Here is a 17,676-nt window from a genome sequence, read left to right as displayed (position 1 = left end):
GGCATTCAGCTCACTTGATCTCACTGAATTATTAACTTGTTAATTAATACTGAACCGCATTTATTAGACTTAACATAGAATGCATACTTGGACCAAGGGCATTATTTCCTTCAGTCTCCCACTTGTCCTTAGGGACAAGTGTGCATTTCCTAATTCCTTTGTCGCTCGATGCTTACTCTTGAACATAAGGTAAGAGTTGTCATCCTTATTATGTCCAGAGGTGTTCCTCGGTTTCAGAGTTCAACTGATCAAATAAACAGATAATCATAGCCTATGATTCATCCGAGCACGGCCATGCATTTCACAGTTTCTAGCTCTCCGAGTGGCCTTGTACAACTTTTAAGCATCTCATCCCGATTTATGGGAGGACAATCCCAATCTTGCGATCTTGAGATTAGACTTCGTTTGATAGGTGATTACCTGAGCGTTGCCTTTATAGCCTCCTTTTACGGTGCGACGGTTGGTCAACGTCAAAGCAACCAGTTCTCAAACAAGTAATCTCAAATCACTCAGGTATTGAGGATTTAGTGTCTAATAATTTAATGAAATTTACTTATGACAGACTTTCATCTCTTACAGTAAAGTTTCATAGGTCTTGTCCGATACTAGTCTTCCCAAAGTAAGTATCTATGCAAATGATTATGACATTGCCATGTCCACATAGTTCAAGAAACAGAACTACTAGTCATCTTGCATTCTAATCGTCTAACGTTTTCTATGCGTCCAATTTTATAGAAAACTCCGATTAGGGACCATTTTCAACCTTTGACATTCAAGTTCACTTGATAGACATTTCTTAGTCACAGGACTGGTCCTGACAGTCTATCTTGAATATATCGTCAAGTTGAAGGGACTCATCATTTAATAAACCACGAATTAAATGGAAAAATGAATTCCTTTCATTTATTGTGAATGATTAACCAATAATGTTTTACAAAGATTTAAACTCTAAAACTTTAAAACATTAAACAGAGACATCAAAGCCATTCTCCAATATGCTTGATTCCCATAGCTGCAGTGTGCGAGTTGTGCTTCGCTTGCGGCAGAGGTTTAGTTAATGGATCTGATATGTTGTCATCAGTTCCAATTTTGCTTATCTCGACTTCTTTTCTTTCAACGAACTCTCGTAGAAGGTGAAATCTACGAAGTACATGCTTGACTCTCTGGTGGTGTCTAGGCTCTTTTGCCTGTGCAATAGCTCCGTTATTATCACAATACAGGGCTATTGGTCCTTTAATGGAGGGGACTACACCAAGTTCTCCTATGAACTTCCTTAGCCATATAGCTTCCTTTGCTGCTTCATGTGCAGCAATGTACTCCGCTTCAGTTGTAGAATCCGCAATGGTGCTTTGCTTAGCACTTTTCCAGCTTACTGCTCCTCCGTTGAGGCAGAAGACAAACCCAGACTGTGATCTGAAATCATCTTTGTCGGTTTGGAAACTTGCGTCCGTATAGCCTTTAACAATTAATTCATCATCTCCACCATAGACCAGGAAGTCATCTTTGTGCCTTTTCAGGTACTTCAGAATGTTCTTGGCAGCAGTCCAATGCGCCTCTCCTGGGTCTGACTGGTATCTGCTTGTAGCACTGAGTGCGTACGCAACATCCGGGCGTGTACATATCATAGCATACATTATTGAACCAATCAATGATGCATATGGAATCCCATTCATTCGTCTACGCTCATCAAGTGTTTTTGGGCACTGAGTCTTGCTTAGAGTCATTCCATGAGACATGGGTAGGTAGCCTCGCTTGGAGTCCGCCATCTTGAACCTATCAAGCACCTTATTGATATAAGTGCTTTGACTAAGTCCAATCATCCTTTTAGATCTATCTCTGTAAATCTTGATGCCCAATATGTACTGTGCTTCTCCTAGATCCTTCATCGAAAAACATTTCCCAAGCCAAATCTTGACAGAGTTCAACATAGGAATGTCATTTCCGATAAGCAATATGTCGTCGACATATAATACTAGGAAAGCAATTTTGCTCCCACTGACCTTCTTGTATACACAAGATTCGTCTGCGTTCTTGATGAAACCAAAGTCACTGACCGCTTCATCAAAACGTATATTCCAGCTCCTGGATGCCTGCTTCAATCCGTAGATTGATTTCTTTAGCTTGCATACCTTTTTAGCATTCTTTGGATCCTCAAAACCTTCAGGCTGTGTCATAAACACAGTTTCTGTTAAAACGCCGTTTAAGAAAGCAGTTTTGACATCCATCTGCCATATTTCGTAATCGTAATATGCAGCGATTGCTAACATTATTCGAATAGACTTTAGCATTGCAACTGGTGAAAAGGTTTCATCGTAATCCACACCGTGGACTTGCCTGTAACCTTTTGCAACCAATCTAGCTTTGAAAACTTCAAGTTTCCCATCCTTGTCCTTTTTCAGTTTGAAAACCCATTTGCTTCCAATGGCTTGGTAGCCATCTGGCAAATCGACCAAATCCCATACTTGGTTTTCAGACATGGAGTCTAATTCAGATTGCATGGCTTCTTGCCATTGCTTGGAGCTAGGGCTCGTCATAGCTTGCTTGTAAGTCGCAGGTTCATCACTTTCAAGTAATAGAACGTCATAGCTCTCGTTCGTCAAAATACCTAAGTACCTTTCCGGTTGAGATCTATATCTTTGCGATCTACGCGGGGTAACATTTCTAGATTGACCATGATTCTCACCAGATTCTTCTAAAGATCTCTGAGTTTCATCCTGAATGTCATCTTGAGCATTCTCTAGAGTTTGTTGTTCGACTCGAATTTCTTCGAGGTCTACTTTTCTCCCACTTGTCATTTTGGAAATGTGATCCTTCTCCAAAAAGACACCATCTCGAGCAACAAACACTTTGTTCTCAGATGTATTGTAGAAGTAATACCCCTTTGTTTCCTTTGGATAGCCCACAAGGATACATTTGTCAGATTTTGGATGAAGTTTGTCTGAAATTAATCGTTTGACGTATACTTCACATCCCCAAATCTTAAGAAAAGACACATTTGGAGGCTTTCCAAACCATAATTCGTATGGAGTCTTTTCGACAGCTTTAGACGGAGCTCTATTTATAGTGAGTGCAGCTGTATTTAGTGCATGTCCCCAAAATTCTAATGGAAGTTCGGCCTGACCCATCATTGACCTGACCATGTCTAGCAAGGTTCTGTTCCTCCGTTCTGACACACCGTTCCATTGTGGTGTTCCAGGAGGAGTCAATTCTGATAGAATTCCACATTCTTTCAGATGGTCATCAAATTCATAGCTCAGATATTCACCGCCTCTATCAGACCGCAGTGCCTTAATCTTCTTGCCTAATTGATTCTCTACTTCACTCTGAAATTCTTTGAATTTGTCAAAGGATTCAGACTTATGCTTCATTAGGTAGACATAACCATACCTACTGAAGTCATCAGTGAAAGTGATAAAGTAGCTGAAACCACCTCTAGCATTTGTACTCATTGGTCCACATACATCTGTATGGATTAAACCCAATAATTCATTTGCTCTTTCTCCGACTTTAGAGAAAGGTTGCTTTGTCATTTTGCCAAGTAAACATGATTCGCATTTACCATAATCCTCTAAGTCAAATGGTTCTAGAATTCCTTCCCTTTGAAGTCTTTCTAAGCGTTTCAAGTTTATATGGCCTAATCGACAATGCCACAGATAGGTGAGATCTGAATCATCCTTTTTGGCCTTTTTGGTATTTATGTTATATACTTGTTTGTCGTGATCTAATAAATAAAGTCCATTGACTAATCTAGCAGATCCATAAAACATCTCTTTAAAATAAAACGAACAACTATTGTCTTTTATTATAAAGGAAAATCCCTTAGCATCTAAGCAAGAAACTGAAATGATGTTTTTAGTAAGACTTGGAACATGGAAACATTCTTCCAGTTCCAAAACTAGCCCGGAGGGCAACGACAAATAGTAAGTTCCTACAGCTAATGCAGCAATCCGTGCTCCATTTCCCACTCGTAGGTCGACTTCACCCTTGCTTAACTTTCTACTTCTTCTTAGTCCCTGTGGATTGGAACATAAGTGTGAGCCACAACCTGTATCTAATACCCAAGAAGTTGAATTAGCAAGTATACAGTCTATAACGAAAATACCTGAAGATGGAACGACTGTTCCGTTCTTCTGATCTTCCTTTAGCTTCAAGCAATCTCTCTTCCAATGCCCCTTCTTCTTGCAGTAGAAGCATTCGGATTCAGAAGTGGGTTGACTGACCTTCCTCTTTGCAGATTTGGCGCCAGTTTGCTTAGTTGGGCTGGCCTTGTTGCCACCTTTCTTAGCATTCCTCTTCTTTCCAGATTTCTTGAACTTGCCCCCACGCACCATAAGCACATCCTGCTTATCACTTTTGAGCGTCTTTTCAGCGGTCTTCAGCATACCGTGAAGCTCAGTGAGCGTTTTGTCCAGACTATTCATACTGTAGTTCAGTTTGAACTGATCATACCCGCTATGAAGAGAATGGAGGATGGTGTCTATAGCCATTTCCTGAGAAAATTGCTGATCCAGCCGACTCATATTCTCAATGAGTCCAATCATTTTGAGAACATGTGGACTTACGGGCTCGCCATTCTTAAGCTTGGTCTCAAGAATTTGCCTATGAGTCTCGAATCTTTCGACTCGAGCCAAATCTTGGAACATGTTCTTCAACTCACTGATGATTGTGAAAGCATCTGAGTTGATGAACGTTTTCTGCAGATCCGCACTCATGGTGGCGAGCATTAGACATTTCACATCCTTGTTGGCATCAATCCAACGATTGAGGGCTGCCTGAGTGATCCCGTCGCCTGGAGCTTCGGGCATCGCCTCATCTAGGACATACTCCTTTTCTTCCTGCATAAGAACTATTTGCAAGTTCCTTTGCCAGTCAAGGAAGTTTTTCCCGTTCAACTTCTCCTTTTCGAGAATTGATCGAATGTTGAATGAATTGTTGTTTGCCATATTAAAAACTACAATTGAAAAGAATAAACAAATAAATAACCATTCACAGTTTCTCTTAATAAACTTAAATTCTAGCATACATGCATCATTCAATGTTTATTAAGCATTTTATTCAAGTTATGTGTTCCGGCAGGTGTGAATAAAATGATTCCAAGATCCTAAAATCATTGAAGAACTAAGCACAGTTTGTCGACTTAATCCTAGAACATCTTAGGTAAGCAAAAGCCTTTTGCTAATAGTCTAGAAACTATTCTTGGTTGATAGGTACGTCTAAGAACTTATTAGGTAAACCTATCGAATTTGCCACGACATAAAATGACTCCTTACTTATATCGTTGAGTTTCACCAAAACTAACATGTACTCACAATTATTTGTGTACCTTGCCCCTTTAGGACCAATAAGTAACACCTCGCTGAGCGAAAACTATTACTAGATTGATGTAAAGGATATCCAAGCAAGTGTATATTTTGGCATGGCACCTTTTAACTCAATTTTTAAGTTTGGAACTTAAGGCTCTTACTATGTTGGTTAGATTTTAAGTGAACTAAAATCCTTAATCATGCAACATAATCAAGCTTATGATCTCATGCATTTTAAGACATATTTAAAACAATAAATAACTTAAAACATGCATAAGATATTTGTGATCTAGTATGGCCCGACTTCATCTTGAAGCTTTGACTTCAAAGTCCGTCTTGAAAATCTCCGTGGGAGGGACCATTTTCTTCAAATAGGATAAGCTATAACTAATTACAACTATTTGATGGTACGCAGACCATATTTGAATTGAAAAACAACTTTGGTGCTTTAGACCAATTACATTCAAATTAATGGTACGCAGACCATATTTTCTATCCTATTTGGGCCATACTAGTCACTTCATAACCTGCAAAACAGTACATATACAATATATACCATTCACCCATTCATTATCATGAATGGCCCACATAGCTGGTTAGTAAAACACATTATGCATCACGTAAACATTTGCAGCAATTAATCAAGGGCACCAATAATCTACCAATTATTCAGTCCTTATTAATTCTAATCGAGTTGTTTTAACCTTAAGGATTTGTAGACCTAATCAAGAGTTTATGACTAAAAACGCTCCCACTCAAACCAATAAATTCATATGCTTTACTAATTTTAAACATAAAATTGTATTTCTAGTCTAACCGGAAACATACAAATTTAATTAAAATTTAAAGCTCATATAAATTTATAATTGAATCCAAAAATTTAATTTAATTTCAGTCGTATTTAAATTAATTCATGATTTTAATTTTAGTAAAATAATTAGAATAAATTCCATTTATTATAATTATAATATTCAAAATTAAAATCCAAGAAATTAATTCAAATTATTAATTTTAAAATTAATTAAAATTACGTGAACTGAAATTTTCAAATTAAACATTCAAAACGATCTAATCGAAACGCAAACACCCTACGCGTTGCACGCCCATGGGCCGTACGCACACAGCCATTGCTGGCCATGTGCGCGCAGCCCATGCGCTCGTAGCATAGCTGCTGCTGTCCCAACGCAAGCCTCCGCATAGCGCCCATCGCACGCGAGCTATCGCTCGCAGCGCGCGCGCGCGACATCGCTCGCTGGCGCGCGAGATCGCTCGCTGGGCGCGCAAGCTCGCTCGCTGCGCGCGCGAGCCATCGCTCGCTGGGGCGCGAGATCGCTCGCTGGCGCGCGAGATCGCTCGCTGCGCGCGCGCGAGCCATCGCTCGCTGGTGCGCGACAACGCTCGCTGGGCGGGCGACATCGCGCGCTGTGCGCGCGAGTGATGCTGTGCGCAGCGCTCGTGGCACGCGAGCTTGCGCTCGCTGCGCGCGAGGCTGCGCGCACTTGTGCGAGGCAGCGCGCGTTGTGGCGCAGCTCGCTTGCTGCCCACACGCGACTGCCTTGGCTCGCCCCTCGCCCATGCCCATACGTTCATTGCTCGTGGCACACGACACAAGGCAGGGCTGCTGCCTTGCGCTCGTGTACTACGCCCTTGCTCATTGCATTCGTGCCGCACGGGCGACGAGCTCCCTTGCTCGTCGTCGCATGCCCGCATTATACAACACCCCTTAAGGGTAACACGAAGCGTCCATTGCTTCGTGCGTGCAAGTTATTTGAACGAATCGCAAGAAAATTTAAAATTTATATTTAAAATTAATGACAAATTAATAAATATTATTAATTTCATAATTTTAGGGCGAAAAAATCGAAAATTTATTATCCAAATGATTTCCGATTGTTATGGATTCAAGTCTAGGTCATAAAAATTTAAAATTTATCTTAAATTTACAATTTTTATGGTGGTTTTTAATCATAGGTTTCTAATTAAATTACAATTAATTATGAAAATCAAATTAATTCTAAATTATTCTAATTTTCAACAAATTAATCATAATTACAAATTAGATTGCATAATTAACAAGACTAGGCATTCAAACTTGTTAAACATATGCAGTAGGTCAATCAAAAATTCAAGATTTATCAACAGGAATCGCAAATATTTAATTTAACATCTTAAATTTACGAAATTTTGCATTCGAAAAACTAAAACCTTCGAAAAGTCATAGTTAGGCTTCGAATTTGAGAATTCTGGGTTCGGCAGAAAAATACTATTTTTGTCAAAATTTTAGAATGCCTTTTACATGCGGAATTGACACAAAAATCACTCGATTTGGATGAGTAACGAAGAAACTGCCGAAAAACTGCGTACGTATAATTAAATAAACGCAATTTGCAATTAATTAACAATTACGAAAATTAATCACCCCTTTTAATTCTTGCAAATTTGTAATATTTAACCATGTTCATGCAATTTAGATTATGAAAATAATAAGGGGCTCGTGATACCACTGTTAGGTTATGATACATATGACATTTACATAAATCATGCGGAAACAACCATTAACCCAGGAATCATATTATTTACACATAATCATATAGCATAATTAGATGCATACTCTTTGTTGCGTGCCTTCCCTAGCTGCGCCCGAACCGAACAAGAACAAGTCTTTTAGGACTCCAAGTGTCGTCCCTCCGTAGATAGTCCACAGCACGTCCGGATCCGCCTTAAGATTGACCAACTAGAATCGCCCTTAAGGTACTAGAAAATTCGGCACTTTTATGAGCAAGATGTGTTTTAATTTTCTCTCAAAAACTCACTTTTGAATACTTTGAAACTTGTATATAAATTATGACCCCTAGGCCTTTATTTATAGAGTTATGGAAAATGAATCGTAATCCTAGTAGGATGCGAATTAATTGGAATTAGAATCCTACATGAATTCTATTTAATTAATTTATCCAATTAGGAATAGACATTTAATCATACACTGACTCTTGCAGATTCAGGAATCACGCATGAGCACAAACTCACACACACACGGCAGCCACAAGGACTGCCCATGCGTGCGAGCTGCAGCCCACGCAGCAAGGCCCACGCATCCGTGGCCTTGGCGCGCGCTGGGCTTGTGGCGTGCGTGCTTGCTGGGCGACGGCCTGGCTTCGTGCTGGGCCTTCGTCCGGCAGGCCTCGTCCGATGCTAATTCGTACGATACGCTTCCGATTAAATTTCCATTTCCGGAATCTATTTCCGATACGAACAATATTTAATATTTCCGATTCCGGAATTAATTTCCGTTTCGAACAAATATTTAATATTTCCGTTTCCGGAATTATTTTCCGATTCCGGCAATATTTCCGATTCTGACAATATTTCCGTTTCCGGCAATATTTCCGATTCTGGTAATATTTCCATTTCCAATAATATTTTCCGATACGTACCATGTTTCCGTTTCCGGCAACATCTACGACTTGGATAATATTCATATTTCCGATACGATCCATATTTCCGTTTCCGGCAATATCATCGTTTCTGGAGTATTCATTTCTTGCCTGTGACGATCTTAGCTCCCACTGAAACCAAGATCCGTCGGTTCCGAATATTCATAGATGGAGTATTTAATGCCATTAAATACTTGATCCGTTTACGTACTATTTGTGTGACCCTACGGGTTCAGTCAAGAGTAAGCTGTGGATTAATATCATTAATTCCACTTGAACTGAAGCGGCCTCTAGCTAGGCATTCAGCTCACTTGATCTCACTGAATTATTAACTTGTTAATTAATACTGAACCGCATTTATTAGACTTAACATAGAATGCATACTTGGACCAAGGGCATTATTTCCTTCAGAGGAGCCCCAAACCACAGCCACCAACAGGCTCGCGAAGAGGAGCTGACGACCTCCAGCCACACTGAATACCGAGGGAACGAGGCAGATTGCGAGGTGGCTAATCGTCGCCTCTCCTCCCGCGACTCTCTCTCTATCTCCTTCGCCGCTCATTCTCTCTCCAACTCAGCCGCCACCGCCGTTCAGTCCTCCGCTCCATTCGGCTCTCCTTCCATCTCCAATGGCTGATGCGACAAGGCAAATCACCGGCGCCACCTTCATGCTAGGAAAATTGAAAAAATCGAAAAAATCAAACAAAACCTAAATTGTAAAATCAACAAAAATAATTAAAAAGATGAAAGATCATAGAAACCTTAATCACATCCTCTTCGTCGGAGTAGGCGACAAAAACGTTGCCGATTCACCGATCTTACTCTCGTTCTCATGAAGGAGAATGGTGGCGGCCATTCGAGGAGAGGCGGAGAGTTTGAGGGAGACGAAGACAGAACGCCGGAGAGGAACAACCGAGCACGAAGCCGCTGCACCTTCACCTTCGTTGTAGCGTTGGTGCCGGCGAAAGGAGGCCGACGGAAATGGAGGAGAGAGATTTTGAGGAGAGAGAGATTTTGAGGAGAGAGATAGGGGCAGAGGAGGAGAGAGAGGGGCAGAAAGATTGTGAGGAAAGAGAAAATGAATTAGGGTTTAAAATGGGGTGAAATATATTTTTATATGACCCGAAATTTAGGAGCATTTCCATGTTTTTGACCCGCGAAAATTATAAAAACCCGTGGATAGGGTGGTCTGACAGGTCAGACCGCCGTTTTTTAAAATTTGTAATACACGAAACCGTATTTTACCTTTACTTTCTTTTCCTTCCAATTCCTCCCAACCAAATAAAACCTTAGTAAAATGTTGAAAAAATGTGCTAATCAACTTTAAGGTTGAAAAACATTCGCATTACAAGCATTTAGCCCACCACAATCAATGATGTCTTGGACTAGTGATTAAGATCGAGGGTCTGTATATGATAGGTCTCAGGTTCGAATCTCCCAGCACCTATTTGTAATTTATATTGCTTTTGTGACTCATTTTGCAAAAAAATAAAAATAATAGCCCACCACGTTATACAACAAAAGCCCTATTCTCCAAGGACTATTGTTACTCCGTACTACATTATTCGGGAGCACCTAGCATGATGGTCCTGCCGGGGGCCCGAGGAAGGGGAGGGAGGGGGGGGGGGGGGGATTATTCTCATAGGCTCATTCATAGCTATGTCAAGAACCCTGAAACCGATTCATATTTCATAAACATATAAGTAAATATAACTATGCCTAAATCCCAAATGGGCAACAATAGCTATGAATTATGATACACTCTCCAGAATATCACCAATCACTATCAACTGAAGCATAAACAAAGAATGCCCATCTATTTGACTAGATTTTCATCTTTTTACAATAACAAATGTATTTATATACAATTTGAAAAGGAAAAAAAAATATAAATCCTACACAATCTCCTCTGAAGCGATGGATCTTACAGACTCATACTTGTTCGAGACACCTTCCTTCTCCGATTGATAAGCAAGCAAATTCTTGATAAGATGGCGGTATCTCCTCCTGTATGTGGGTAGTTTGGTTATGCTTCTTGACATTCCAGTCATCCTGTCACATCATATTGTTAATTAGGAGTTGGAATTACTTTTAAGTCATGCTTCTTAAACAGAAACTAGGACATTAAAAGAACAAGCTAAGTGATAAAGGACTGCATATCAAATTTGGCTAAAAAAGTTTCAGAAAAGTAAGTGCAGATAAGTCGCGATGAAGAAGATAGTAAGTTCATGTATGGAAAAATTAGTTCAAATAAGGGCTGATAAGTTCCAATTAGGGAAAATAAGGTCAGATACGGACTTTTCAAGTGAAGGGGTTTGAGGACTTCAGTTAAAGACTTGGCCAAGTAATCATCGATTCCACGACCAATCATATGAATTCAAATCTTTTGTTCAAATCACAGCAGTTGACAAGTTCAAATGAGTGATCAGTATCCATCCAAGAGGTCTATGAAGCAGCAACTTGACCTCTTCTGGTAAGGACTAGGACAAATAATCATAAATTGCAGTCACAAATATTTGTGTACAAATCAACTACTCTGTTTCTTTTAGCATTAATGTGAAGGCTAAGTTACTCGAACTCCTCATTTCCACCTCAAGTACTGATGTGTTGGATCGTTAACACTAGACATGGCATGGACACTTGAAACTTGACACTTCATCTCAAACCAAAAAAAATGGAATTTTTTCATAACATAGGCGAGTCTGATACTTGGACTTTTACCCATTTCTGACTGAGTTACCTAAAGTGGAAGTAAAATACACAAGAGGATCTCCAGATTCAGACACCAACTTAAATTCTTCACAGGTAAGTTCAAGTATAAAAAGGTTACTGTAACTATACAATAAGAGAAGTCAGATGCTTATTTTAAGGAAATACTCCGTAGTATGTATTTAAAGCAATATAATTAGGTAAGATTAAGGATAAGAAATTGTTTAGTAATTAATACCTTCTGCTAATGCCTTGAATTTGTGCAGCTCTGAGAGGATCTTGAGATATCACAGAACCGTTTTCCCAGGCCTCCATCCTCTGAGGATGGCTCCCGAAAAGAAGCACTCTCTCTAAATATTGCATTTCACCATTACCCAATTTTAAGGTCTTGATCTGCTCCTTTAATACCATTAGAGGGTTAAAAAACCAGTCTAGAATTCTATCCTGGGGTCTATTCACATGGTTAATGATCACTCCGTCAAGTAGCATTATACCATCTGCTCCAGCTTGGATGGAGCATGTGAGAGTATACAAAGCTGAATAACTATGAAGACCAACACCAATAATTGGTGCTTCATGGCTGTTCTTTGCTTTCAACCATTCATAAAGGTCAGCACGAGTTAAAACATTTGCATCCAGAAGTTCTTTTCCTTTAATTTCTATTGTATTCATCATGTTTCCCCACACCTGCATCACATTTTTTTATGGAGTAATAAGAAAACAGGATTTAGAAGTTTAAGTTCTTAAAGTTGGTTAATTTAGCAGAAACAAACCTCAAAACATCACAGGCTTTAAACAGCAAAAACAAATGAAACATAACAGCTTTTTAAACTTGTCACTTGTTTGTTCAGACTACAAAATTCAGTCAATCTATTCTCCTTGTAATGATATAAGAACTCACAGGCTAAAGAAACAAGAAATTCTTAACACAGATATGCAGAAATAACTCAAAGAATTGAAGTGAGCTTTTCATCTGTACAACTGGGGTTCTTGTCCTACTCATGCTGTTAGTTTGCAGCGTAAGAAAGTTTTAGCCAGTCGGAGTTTAGAGAGTCCACATCAGTTTCCTGGCAGTAAAAATTTGGATGGGTTCCTTAGATTGTTTAGGGCTTTAAGTGAGCCAAATTCTAAAAAAGCAGACACAATTTCAATCTGTAAAGTTACAGAATGGCGCATAAACATTTAGCAGAATTTTCTAAATTCCAATGACAAAAACATGTTTCATATCAGAAACTGAAAGAAGAAACGGATTTTTTTTTCAACAGCTAGAAAATTAACTGGAAACAAAATCGTTATTTAAGAAGAATTTAAGATAGCCAAAAAAGTATATACCTGAACCATCTTCACTTCCTGAATTGTTTCTCTGACTGACCTAGAAGGTCCTAAGCTAGGCATAAGCATTGCAGGTGGATCAGCGGAAGCAGAACTGAACCCGTCAGCACGAACATGATTTGTACCAACAGTAAGATCTGATGAGTGTGTAGCCTGTTTCTTTCTGTATCGAGGCCTAGCTGCCATTAATTTAGTTTGATCAATACATAAATTCCGGAAAAAAAAAAATCAAGTAACAAAACCAGTAGCAAATAACAGATTATTGGCAGAGAAATTACTTTGGTAGTATAGTTCCTTCTCTCAGGTAAAGCCAATCATTAGTGTACTCATCAAATTCAGCAACCATTGCAACTACATAAGCAAGACCTCTTCGAAAAGATCTTTCCTGTATCCATATCAACAACGAAGGTGATTTTATAATTCAGGGTTGAGGAGGAAAAAGATGAAATGTAATTGGAAATTTGAAAAAAAAAAAAAACCTGATAGACAACAATTGAACCATACAATCCAACAAAAACACTTGAGAAGATAGCCAATACAATGCTTCCAATAACAAACAAGGGCCACAAGAGGATTGTCAAACCAGCAATTGGAATACAAGCTGTTTCAAGAAAAGGGCCCTGGCGGCTAATAAGGTCTTGTGTTAGTCGCTGCCATCCTTTTAGTAACATTAAAGGACTCTTTATTATGGCGATTACAGTGAAAGAAGGAACGTCGACAATTAGGCCCATCAAACCAACAACAATGATTGCTGGTACATGGATAAACCTGCATGATAACCAGAATACATTAGCAAGGTTAACTTAGCTAGAATAGCTATCTTATAACCAAAGCATGCATATGAAATCCCTTGTTTAGCAACCACAAATGAACCATGGTTCTTGTCTTCCTTTACACAGCAAAGCTCTTTGCAATCCACTACTTTCCAATTCCAAACTGTCCTTTATATGGCCAATAAAACAAATTCGGTGAAGAGAATAAGGCTTAAATACACATTTGAAGAAGTTAGATGTTTATCCTCATTGAAGTTAGACTCTGTTATGTTCACCATATTTCCACTTATTTCAGGAAAAATAAGTTCAGAAAAAATAAAATAAGGGTTGACCAAGTACAATTTATAACTAAAATAAGTTTCTAAGTTCTAATAAGTTCAGATAAGTTCAAATCAGGTGAATAGAACGCATTATTAATCAAATTAGATTTTTGATCATCACAAAGTAATACAATAACACCCACCTAAGAGTCTGAAGCTCGTCTGAGCCTGTAGATTCACGAACCTCCTTCAAGTAAACTGGATACGAATGAATGCAAATATCAGCAAAATCCCGGACAACGGTACAGCTACCTTTGATAGTGTCCCATGTTCCATCCTAATTGTTGGAGAAATACAATTTTAACAAGATTAACTAAGGAAGGCAAAAGTATTGACTCAATTACCGCATTAAAAAAAAAAACAGGACATTTCAGAAATTTACCACAATGCAGTGTAAGAATTTATTTGATTCATTCTCTTGTCTAAAGGCCTCAAAAGCTGAAACCCAAGGAGTGAAAAATCCATAACCCACACCCCCAATAACACTTCCTGCTATGCTCAGACTCAACCAAATAGCAGCAAGAGCTGGCAAAGCCAACAAAATGGCTACTTTAAGTGGTGTATCGAACCTGCTAGTGCTGAATTTCAGCAAATTCCACAATCAAAAGCAATAAAAATTTGTCAAATTATGCCCCACCTAAACCAAATTAAGACAAAGTAGAACAGTAATTAAGAAGTAACACACATAATTTGAAGAATTAGGCAGTGAAAAATATTACTTTACAATGGTGTAAAACGTCCAAGCAACATGTACAGGGAAAAGGCCCAGAATTACTGCAACATTTCCTACAATCAATATGAGACCAGCGATTGGACCCACCAGCAAACCTACAACCAAAAATCAAAATTGAAGCAATTGGGTATCTGTAGTTTCTTAAATAAACATTAAAATAAAACCCAGAAACATAAAACTAAGGGTTAAAAAACCCACATCAAAATTGAAATTCCACGTCAAAATGAAATAAAAACCTTTAAGAGCGCCTAGAATAAGGGCAGCACAGAAAGCAAAAACCACATAAATGATCTTCAAAAGGCCATCAAAGTTGTTGTTTGACATATTTTGCATCATCACTCATAAAAAACACATCTAAAAATGCAAAGTTGCCCAGAAACTGAAAATATATACCCAGAAAAAGTGGAAGTTAAGAAGACCAAGACTAAGTTTGTTGAATAGTATAAACTTGTGAAATGGACAAAGACGTGACCTCCAAGAAGCCAATAAACAAAAGAGATGACTTGATTAGAACACAAAAAAAAGACCCAAATTGCCCATTTAATACCAATATTCTAGTTATTCTGTTATCAATTTGAAGGTCTACGACTAATCATACACTAGTGTACTATAGTAATTGAGTATTAGGGTATCAAATTAAATTGTTTTAATTTTTAAAGATTTGGTAGCTAAATAATACGGAGTACACGACAATAAATAAAAAATAAAAGGGAAATGAGGAAATATACCTCTGTTTTATCAAGATCCAGGTATTGACAATTTTCCAGTCTGGAGTTTGATTAAAGTTGCAATCACAATTCACATGATTAATAATGATGTCAATTATGATATCCTCCTAATGTTGTATTTCTTCTAGAGGGGTTTGAATGGAATTACCCAAAACAAAAAGTCCAACATTTTCATTACTAAGATGACCAAATACTTTGAGTCTTTGACTTGCCTTTCGATGAAAAATTGATAAAAGAACCACAACTTTAGGTTTTAGCACACATATACGAAGTAACTGTTAATCCAAAATTATAACAGTATAACTTTTTTTTATATAAAACTAGAATGTGCCCCGTGCATTAGCACGGGATGTATAAAATGTTAGAATTAAAATAAAGTGTAGTCATTTTTTAAACTAATAGTCATTACTCTGTACAAATAGTCCTGCTAAAAGGGAAAATGAAATAATATGATCCTAAATACTTCTTAATTGCAAAAGACTATTCCTACTTCAAATAGTAGAATGTAAACGCAATAAATTAAATAACTTAAGTAGTGCAAGAATATAAACATTATAAAGACATACAACCACTCATTAACACTTCGTAGTACAATAAACAACTTAGTAGTATAAAAAAAAGCCAATTACCGAAAAATAAATTAGTGAACCATTTCCACATAAACCAAGAGGTCAAAATCTTCTCCTTGAATTTTCTTTGGAGATTTTACACCAAGCTGAAATTGTAAAGTGTGCCGAAAGTGTTCAACAGGTGCTCTTCCTGGATGAGAACTTGCACACAAGTCTACATCAATAAATAAGGTGTAACCACCAAAGGGCATAACAACATAAGATCTACAAAACTCTACTTCGGTCATCTTATGTTTATCCGAAAAGTCTTCTGAAGGTGATTCTTCTCCTCATCATCTTTAGACTTCTCAAACATAATTCTCTGAGAACATTTTTTGTCATCATATTACTCGGCTGTGTACTTAAACATGTCATACCGGGAAACAATCCTCCCATAAAGTTTGGGAACGTCTTAGTGCCATGTAATAATGGCTTATTTGTATATCTGCACTTTAAGGCTTCAACTATCAAGGATGAATATGCAGGAACAACCACTTATTCTTTTGTAAGTTGCAGATAAGAATGGATGTTTCAGAGTATTTTACTTCTTCATAGGCATCCTTTGTTGTATTATCCAAACGATCAATACCGCTAACAATTAAAGCTTTATCTTGAGCCTTGTCCATGAGTTGGACAGATATAACAGGTATTGGCATTGACTGTTATAAATGAAGGACCTTTTAGGCTTGAATTTTGATTTGTATGACAAATTTAATGTTGGAATAATGAGAAGAAATAAATGAACTAATTAAAAACACACACAAAGATTTAAGGTGGTTCACTATTCAATGAGTTACATCCACCATGGGGGAGGGTTTGGAGCTTGTATTACTCTTCAATGGATAAAGGATTACAAATAGGAATTCTCAAAGGTGAAGAGGAGAGAATTCTATGTATGCTTAGATCTAGGGTTTCAACCTCACTTGTGTTTCTCTCTCTTAATTCTGAAAATCTCATTACATTTGGTATTTATAGTGTTAGACATCAAACCAATCTAAGGGACAAGAAAAGGCCACGTCGATTGTACCTTGCGGAGAAGAAAACAGATTACCCGCAGAGTTCGGTCGAACCTTTAAAGGGTTCGGCCGAACCAAGGTCAGGTTCGGCCGAACTTACCCAAAGTTCGGGCGAACCTCCAAAATCACAGTTCCTGACTCTCTTCAGGTTCGGCCGAACTATCTAAGAGTTCGGTCGAACTTCCAGAAGGTTCGGCCGAACCTCCAGCAGGTTCAGCCGAACTTCCCCTGTTGCATGACAGCTTCTCGTAAAATAGTCATAACTCTCTCATTTCTCATCCAAAATGAGCTTATAACCAGGCGTTGGAAAGATATTGAGCCAAGCTTTCACCTCGAACTTGAATCAACTCAATCTAATGAGTAGATAGTGAGATATGTCCATTTGAAGTCAGACCTTCTACTATAACACCCTAACATCCTTCAAGGAAGATTCGAGGCACACATAACAATTCTCCACCTTGACTTGAATCCTCCACACTTCCTCATAATGTAATACCAAACTATACTCCAAACACACTCCCAACAAGCCCTTATGGGCTTACATCGACCATGGAGAAAGACCAACTAAGTCCACACACAAAGTGAACTTAGTTGTCGGCAAAGGCTTTGTCAACATGTCGGCGCGATTCTCTTCGGTAACAATCTTCTTCAAGAGAAATTCTTTCTTAGCTATCACATCTCGAACGAAGTTGTACTTGATGTCAGTGTGCTTGGTTCTCT

General features: G+C 38.4%; 1 protein-coding gene across 1 annotated transcript; it reads right to left on the bottom strand.

Moving 5' to 3' along the window:
* Nucleotides 1-10,397: 10,397 nt before the first annotated feature.
* LOC110778789 (uncharacterized membrane protein At3g27390) lies at nt 10,398-15,265 on the bottom strand. The gene is made up of 9 exons (XM_021983347.2): nt 14,841-15,265; nt 14,591-14,699; nt 14,254-14,449; nt 14,015-14,148; nt 13,258-13,546; nt 13,057-13,163; nt 12,779-12,953; nt 11,685-12,133; nt 10,398-10,789 (listed from the first exon to the last, which is right to left on the bottom strand). The coding sequence occupies exons 1-9, from the start codon at nt 14,938-14,940 to the stop codon at nt 10,633-10,635; spliced, it is 1,716 nt and encodes a 571-aa protein (XP_021839039.1). The 5' UTR covers nt 14,941-15,265; the 3' UTR covers nt 10,398-10,632.
* Nucleotides 15,266-17,676: the final 2,411 nt, after the last annotated feature.

This window comes from Spinacia oleracea, chromosome 3, assembly GCF_020520425.1.
Source record: "Spinacia oleracea cultivar Varoflay chromosome 3, BTI_SOV_V1, whole genome shotgun sequence".
Classification (NCBI taxonomy): domain Eukaryota; kingdom Viridiplantae; phylum Streptophyta; class Magnoliopsida; order Caryophyllales; family Amaranthaceae; genus Spinacia; species Spinacia oleracea.
This window is presented reverse-complemented; position numbering and strand designations above follow the sequence as displayed.